At 43.2% G+C, this 7,917-nt stretch overlaps 2 protein-coding genes across 4 annotated transcripts in view; one reads left to right on the plus strand and one right to left on the minus strand.

Moving 5' to 3' along the window:
• Nucleotides 1-4,575, minus strand: part of Rad21 (RAD21 cohesin complex component) — a 30,935-nt gene extending 26,360 nt beyond the window's left edge. The window contains exon 1 of one of the 3 annotated variants that reach the window (XM_006520644.1): nt 4,447-4,575. The gene's annotated coding sequence lies outside the window, so the exon portion shown is untranslated. Of the gene's footprint in view, nt 1-2,271; nt 2,798-4,446 lie in introns of those variants that run through there. The other 2 variants (NM_009009.4, XM_006520645.2) reach the window with 2 other exon arrangements.
• Gm52217 (predicted gene, 52217) lies at nt 2,012-7,602 on the plus strand. Its single transcript, XM_030248881.1, has 2 exons — nt 2,012-2,826; nt 6,167-7,602. Exons 1-2 carry the CDS (start codon nt 2,106-2,108, stop codon nt 6,196-6,198), a joined length of 753 nt encoding a protein of 250 aa, XP_030104741.1. The 5' UTR covers nt 2,012-2,105; the 3' UTR covers nt 6,199-7,602.
• Nucleotides 7,603-7,917: the final 315 nt, after the last annotated feature.

Genomic DNA, 7,917 nt, shown 5'->3' on the forward strand with positions numbered 1-7,917 from the left:
CCTCCCACTGGTTTAACAAACAAAACCTGCCATAGTAAATATGAAAGGCAACAAAGATGCTACAGAGCATTTTAAATCCGCAGTTGGTTAAGCCCCCTAAGAGGAGCTAAGAGCAAGCAGGGTCATCTGTATATACTTAGGAGCATGTGCATAAGTTCAAACTATCTGTGGAGTACTAAAAAATCTGGTGACAGCAGTGCCCTCTGGAAATGGGGCTCTCCACTTCTGTATTATTTTGCGTATAAGTGGATATTTAAAAAACAAAACATAGGCATACCTATCCAAAATTGAAACTATCACCCTAGAAGTCAAGATGTAATCCTGATCTGCATCAGCTATCAAGTTAGCAAAATACCCAACTGTGATCTGTGTTTTATAACAGGAAAAGTACACTACCTAAAGGGCAGGCTGCAGACTGTAAAAAACATCAATACCCAGCTCACACAGAAAGAGAGCTGCCTGGTAGTGGCCTGAAAGGTAGGGGTGTGTGTGTGTGTGTGTGTGTGTGTGTGTGTGTGTTTGTGAGAGAGAGAGAGAGAGAGAAGCATGTTATATTCAGCTTACATATTACTACTGCTCAACTCTCCTTGGCTCTAATATGGACAGAATGAGTTTTATTTCAAATTTAAACTCCTTCTTTACTTGGTTATTTGCAATGGTTAAGAAGTCATTTCATGTCTGAAGTTTAGCCTGGCCTTGGTGTCCATCATCCTAGGAGTCCTGAGCCTGAGGCAGGAGGATCTTCAAGGGCAGCCTGGGGTACATAATCGGATTTCCTCACCTCTCCTAACAACAATAACAAAACACAAGCCTGACTTTATATCAACTACAAAGTCAACATAATATTCTTTAGGGATAATGACAATTAAACGGAACAGCACATGTAGTCTCAAAAGCAGATTCAAACAGAAGTCTCAAAAATCAACTTGCCCAGTTAGAATATTCACACCTTTAAGGTAGGATGGAAAACAAAATATATTTCTCAAGAATTAAGTTTTCATCCGGGCGTGGTGGCGCATGCCTTTAATCCCAGCACTTGGGAGGCAGAGGCAGGCGGATTTCTGAGTTCGAGGCCAGCCTGGTCTACAAAGTGAGTTCCAGGACAGCCAGGGCTATACAGAGAAACCCTGTCTCGAAAAACCAAAAAAAAAAAAAAAAAAAAAAAAAAAAAAGAATAAGAATTAAGTTTTCCCAACTACCCAAGTATAACTCTCTCAGAATCTGCATGTTTTGCTAAGTCTGAAAAGAAATTCCCAATTTACTGTGCATAATACAAAAAGCACCGTGTCCACTCCTTAAACAACTCTGTAACTTTGGTTATACAAACTCTAAGATAATTCAAACACTGGACAAGGCACACACCTTCACCAATACCTTCTTAAAGAAAGTTGCCTCCAACCTTAAAGGTATTTACAATTTAAGAAAGCGACTTCAGTCTGTTCCAAAACCCTGCAGCCTTTCAGTTCACTGGCATTTGATTTTTAATAGGATTTTGCACCCTTGGTGGGGGTGGTGGGCACGGGACGGGACGACGCCGAAGCTCTTCCAATACAGTTTAAGGAGAGCAAATATTAACTTTCCTTTGTAAAGAGAAGCCGAAGTACAGAAGCCACTTCCATAAGCCATTCAAACACCAACGCGTTTTGGAACGCTGAAGACAGCTTAACAAATCAGAGAGCACGAAGAAAACGTCCACAGCGTTTCCCTCTTAAATTTGAAGAAGGCCGCTTGGTCTAGTTGAACACCTCGACAGTGTCACCTTACACTATCCTGGCAGAGCCTACTCAAAGCCTTTCTGTGCCACGAAAAAGGCACCCAGCCTCGGAACGTCTCTACAACACTCGATCCTTAGCCATTAAAGAAATTAAAAAAAAAAAAAAAGTTTAGAAAAGTTAAGGGGAATACCAGCTACACTCATGTTCTTGGAAGCAATGTTATTCGATCGTGTTTTAAAACAGCCGGTCCAATTTCTGAGATGCCCAACACACAAATATATACATTATAGAGAAATCCGGTTGAGGGAGACAGAAGAACAGGCGAGTGAGTCCACGATCCCTGCGGCCAGCACACGCCTGGCGCGACCCGGACCCCGGACTCCACACCCGATGCACCGCGCCCGCCCGCCCAGGAGTCTCCCTGACGGCTCCCGCCCTGAGTCCCGCGTCTTTGCAGACAGCCATCTTCCCCCCCGAGGGGGCGGCCAGCTCCGAGAGCGGGCTCGTTCAAACCTCCCCTTCTCTCCCCGTCAGCCCCGGGATCCCGCTGTCCCACCTCCGCGCGGCCGAGGGTCGCTTTTGTGGGCCCTGGACTGCGGCGGAACCATTAGGAAGTCAGCAGGCGCGGTGCACGGCCCCGGGGCAGCGAGGAACCCCCCCAGGCGAGGGCGGCCCCGGGACGTAGGGGGCCCGGAGAGCGCGGGGTCGCCGGGCGCTGCCCGGGAGCTGGCAGCACTCGGGGGCCGCAACGCCGGCCGCCTCGCACCGCAACTGCGGGCCGCGGAGCCCGCGCCCCGGGAGCAACCCGGCGGGGCAGAGCACCGGGGAGGGAGCCAGAGCCCGAGGAGGGGTCGGCCCGATCGCTTACCTGGATCTCGGCGGGGAGCCGGGAGGGGTGGGTGGCCCGGGGAGGGGGGGAAGGGTCAGGGGAGGGGGCGGGGAGAGGGGGAGCCCTTGTGCGGTGTAGCCTCGGAGCTGCTCCCGCCACCGCCACGGCCGCCGCCTCCTTTTCCGATTCACTCAAACAAACAAGATGGCGGCCGTTACGGCGCGGCTCTTCCGGCCGCCCAAATCCTCGGTTCAAATCGGCAGGATGTTTACGGTCAAAAAGGTACGTGTGCGCCTGCGCAACCCGCCGGAGCCGCCCCCCACCCACAGAAGGGGCGGCGCAGGCGCGCTGACCACTTCCTTGTCTCTGGACCAGCCACCTATTGGCCACGGAGCAGGCGCAAAGGGTTCCTTGAAGAGGTTTGCGGAGCGTCAGAGTTGGCAAATGCAGCGCCTGCGCAACACCGTGTAACTAATTGGGGTTTAACTTGAACTCGAGTTAAAGCAGGTCTTTGCTGTTGGCCAGTTTTCTTTGCGCCCGGCAAAAATAAAAATTATTTTAATGACCTTGTACAGCGACGAAGGAAACAAAAATCTTAAGCTAGCTGCTGGAAAAGTAAGGCCTAATTGGTTCGGCCAACCTGTGCTTATATTAGGTTTGCAGCAAAAAGCATGCTACCGAGGCCCTGGGAGAAATTTTTTGAGAGTAGATTCCTTTTACACGCAGTTCCTAAACTAACTTTGGTCTCCCATTCATGGAGTCTCATATATGTTCTTGAAAGTTCCCTTTAACAACATTTGATTCTCTGGCGGTGGTGGTACACGCCTTTAACCTCAGCACTCGGAAGGCAGAGGCAGGTGCATCTCTGTGAGTTCAAGACCAGCTTGGTCACAAGGTCCAGGACAGCCAATACTACACAGAGGAGCCCTATCTCAAACCAAAACAACAATAACAAAAACCAACAAAACAACATTTGATTCTTTGAAGCAGATGCTTGCTTATGGTTCATCAGTAAATTTCTTACTGTGGGAGTTAGCTACTGACAGTTTGGAAACACCTGCTGAAGGTGCGTGTGTCAACTTTAGGCAGTTTGCTTAACAAACCTTTGACAGGACAGATTTAATTAACAGATTTCACCTCTATTCATTGGAAAATAATCCACTTTCCTTTTTTTGGCTACGTAGTAATGACTTTTATGATTTGACTTAATAACTGACCGAGAAACTGCTTGCTGTCATTCTCTAAAGCCTTTTTATAAAGCAGTTCTGTTCTGCTTGTCTGTCTCATGATAACACACAACACATTTGAGAGAGGAAAACGGTAGGAGGATTATAAAACATACAGTAGCAGATTTTGGTTTAGAACTGCACACAGTTTTGCAGAGCTGTTCCTCGGAACTGATCAACTCTTGAAAAAGGATTATATATGTCAAAAACACTAGAGTAAGTAGGAAGCTTAGAGTAAGAGGATTGACAAGATTTTTGGGAATATCACAATGTGTTTTGGCATAACTTTAAAGCTTTTACAGTAAATGAAAAAAATAAGGTATAAAGCATTTGTTTAAAAAAAAAAAGCATTTGTTTAATAAAGAAAACTCCCCAAGTAAAATGCCTTAAGGTCTTGGACTAAGCAGAAGGAAATGGGTTTAAAACACTGATAAAACACTGATAATGATTTTGCTGTTTATCTGGATTTTGATAAGAAATGTCATTTAAGGATAAGATATGTAGTAAAATATAATCAGGCACAGACATAGAGAAGCAAAGAAGTTAGGGATAACAGTCCGTATTTCAAATACCAACACAATACAATATGTATGAATTAAATGAGTGAAAATAATCCCTCGGGGTGTGTGTGTGTGTGTGTGTGTTACATTTAAGTTTAATTCATAGTTACACCCACCTCATGGGAAAGGAAAGATTTGAGTCAACTCTGAGAACAGGATTTCACAGGCCATGTCAAGGCTGGGTGTAGGATCTGCCCAGGCATATGGGTGAATCACCAAATCAAAATCATCTGGGTTCAGGAGTGGGCCTAGAGAGGATGGAGAGTGCATATGTTGATTTGAGTTACAAAGAACTGAAGGGGGGGGGGAGGCAGAACCTGGATTAGAGCCTTATAGATCATTAAGACTTTTGTCCAAAAACTTCATCATATTAACAGTTCAATACCAAGAACATTTCAGTTACCTCCCTGGAAATATTTGACAGTGACCATTTTTATAACAGAAATTTAATAAAATAAGATTGACAGTATTTTTTCCAGGTGTGTTGTTTCAGTTTGGTATTCATTGTTTCTTTTATCCAGCAAAACTGCCTAGAAAAATTATTGACAAATGGGCAAATAGAGCTGGGGTGGAGCTCTTAAAATAATGTCAGGAAGACCTTATGATGTTAAAAAATTTACAAATTAAAAAATGTATTAGTTGGGCATGGTGGCGCACACCTTTAATCCCAGCACTTGGGAGGCGGAGGCAGGCGGATTTCTGAGTTCAAGGCCAGTCTGGTCTACAGAGTGAGTTCCAGGACAGCCAGGGCTATACAGAGAAACCCTATCTCGAAAAACAAACAAACAAACAAACATTTAAAATGTATTAAATTACTACCAGTTGAGGAAAGGATACCACCAATATAGTATTTTCACTGCAAAAGAATTAAACGAGTTTGATGAGGGGCATAAGGAAAGAGAGAAACTGCTAATTTTGATAAAGGAGAAAAGTAGAGTGAAAAGGCAAACTCCTAAAGACCCTTCTAAGACTGCATGGGGGTCACGAACACCAACTGGTTCTTGTCTCTTGATAAGAATAAAATTAACTACTGCAGTTTCTGTGTTATTTGGAAATCATCACGTTACAAAAACCATACAAACACTTGGTGTAAAGATTTGCCCTGTATTATGACACAACTTTTTTCCTGAAGAAAAAGTCTGTTTATTGCTCTGTCTCTGGTATACTTGTGCAGGGTACCTGGCAGTCTTGTTTTCTAATTTTGATTTGGTTTACTACTTGTACTGAAATATTACTTCAACTGCATTTGAATTAGAGAGTTGAAGTAGGCCTGAGAATATGCTTTATAAACAGTTTTCAGGTAATTGCAAGTCTTCTGCTATCTGGATCCTATTTTTTGAAGGCAGAGTTTGGAATCATGTAGGCCTGAGATTTGATTACAATCTTCCACTTAGAAGCTACTGCCTTTCAAGTTGCTCAACCTCCCTGCGGTTAAGTTTTATTTATGAAGTCAGGCAAATGTTATCCATCTGGTTGGTGCTATGGTGCTTATTACACGTGATAATGTATTTAAAGTACTTAGCAGAGCATTTGGCACATTGAAGTCAATACATTAAAATTGTTAGTATTATCATGATTGCTCATAGTAGATGTGGGTATCTGTTTACATACTTATTCTCAACACTTACTGATTTTTCTTCTCTATTGATCTTTTATCTGTATTGAATTATATAGTAATTATATAGCCAATTATATAGAATTGACTCCCAAACTCTTTGCCTTTAGTTTGGCATATGCCAGTTACCTAATAGACTATGTTCCACAATCAATTTTCCATGGAAGTATAAATGAGTTCATATATATGGAATTGAGCTTGGTGCATTTCTTTACTTTCAGAAATCAGGATGCAGGGGCAGGCAGATCGCTAAGTTGGAGAGCAGCCTGGTTTGGAGAGCAAGTCCTAGGAGAGCCAGGAATATACAGAGAAACCCTGTCTTGAAAAACAAAACAAAAAACAAAAACAAAAAAAAAAAAAGAAAGAAAGAAAAAAGAGAAACTCACTCTATGGTAATTTAAAGGGTTTTTTTCGTTCTTGGCTTTTTTTTTTTTTTTAAGGGAGCAGGCTGCTCTTCTGTTTCTTCTTTCTTGCTTCTTGGAATACAAGTTCAATGGTTAACACTCAGGCAATGGACTTGGACAATGAAAATAAGTGTTGAAGTAAGAATAGAGAAGCTTGGAGTTGGAAAACTAGATGTCTGCATGTAAAAAAAACACAAATAGATCCATATCTATCACTCTGCATAAAACTCAAGTTCTAGTGGATCAAAGACCTCAACATAAAACTGGATACATTAAATCTGATAGAATGTAAAGTCAGGAATAACCTTGAATTCATTGGTACAGGAGACAGCTTCCTGAACAGAACACCAATGGCTCAGGCTCTAAGATCAACAATTGATAAATGGGACCCATGAAACTCAAAGCTTCTGCAAGGCAAAGGGCAACATCAGTAAGACAAAATGGCAGCCTACAGATTGGTTAAGGATCTTCACCAAACCTACAGCCAACAAATGCCTAATATTCAAATTTATAAAGAACTCAAGAGATAGATACCAACAGTCTAAATAGCCCAATTAAAAAATGGAGTACAGAACTAAACAGAATTCTCAACAGAAGTATCTTAAATGGCTGTGAAGCAGTTAAAGAAAATTTCAATGTCCTTAATCATCAGGGAATTACAATATGACCCTAGGAATCTATCAGAATGGCAAAAATAAAAAACTCAAGTGATAGCAGATGCTGGCAAAGATGTGGTGAGAGGAACACTCCTCCACCGCTGGTGAGAGTGCAAACTTGTACAACCACTTTGAAAATCAGCTTGTTGGTTTCTCAGAAAACTGGAAGTAGTAAGACCCAACTATACCACTCCTGGACATATACCCAGAAGATGCTCCACTGTACCACAGGGACACTTGCTCAACTATGTTCATAGTAGCTTTATTTGTAATACCTAGAAACTAGAAACAACCTAGATGTCCTTTAACTGAAGACTATCCAGTTATTAAAAACAAAGACATCGCCGGGCGTGGTGGCACACGCCTTTAATCCCAGCACTTGGGAGGTAGAGGCAGGCAGATTTCTGAGTTCGAGGCCAGCCTGGTCTACAAAGTGAGTTCCAGGACAGCCAGAGCTATACAGAGAAACCCTGTCTCGAAAAACCAAACAAAACAAAACAAAACAAAGACATCATGATTCTTTCAGGAAAGTGGATGGAACTTGAAAATATCATTGTGAACTCTGTAACTCAGAGCCAGAAAGACATATAAGGTATGTACTCACTTATAAGTGGACATTATGCATACCATGCAGGACAACCATGTTACAATCCACAGACCCAAAGAAACTGGTAATAAGGAGGTCCCAGGAGGATATTTGGGTGAATCACGCTCAGAAAGGCAAACTAAATGGTCATTAGAGGTGGATAGGGAGAGGGAACTGGGTAGGAGAGGTGATGGGGGGGGGGAACAGGTATGGCAATCAGGTGTGGGAAAAGTGGGGTGAGAGAGGGCTGGGAGTGAGAATTGAAAGGGGGGCATCTCTGGTGACTAGCTGAAGGCATGGGATGGGAGAGGATAGGGGGGTGACCT

Source organism: Mus musculus, chromosome 15 (assembly GCF_000001635.26).
Source record: "Mus musculus strain C57BL/6J chromosome 15, GRCm38.p6 C57BL/6J".
Classification (NCBI taxonomy): domain Eukaryota; kingdom Metazoa; phylum Chordata; class Mammalia; order Rodentia; family Muridae; genus Mus; species Mus musculus.

What these genes read in the sequence shown, in the direction of transcription:
- Gm52217 (XM_030248881.1), top strand. Translation starts at nt 2,106, where the DNA reads ATGCACCGCGCCCGCCCGCCCAGGAGTCTCCCTGACGGCTCCCGCCCT. An exon ending in GGATGTTTACGGTCAAAAAG is followed by an intron (nt 2,827 to 6,166) that starts GTACGTGTGCGC and finishes CTTTACTTTCAG; the next exon opens with AAATCAGGATGCAGGGGCAG.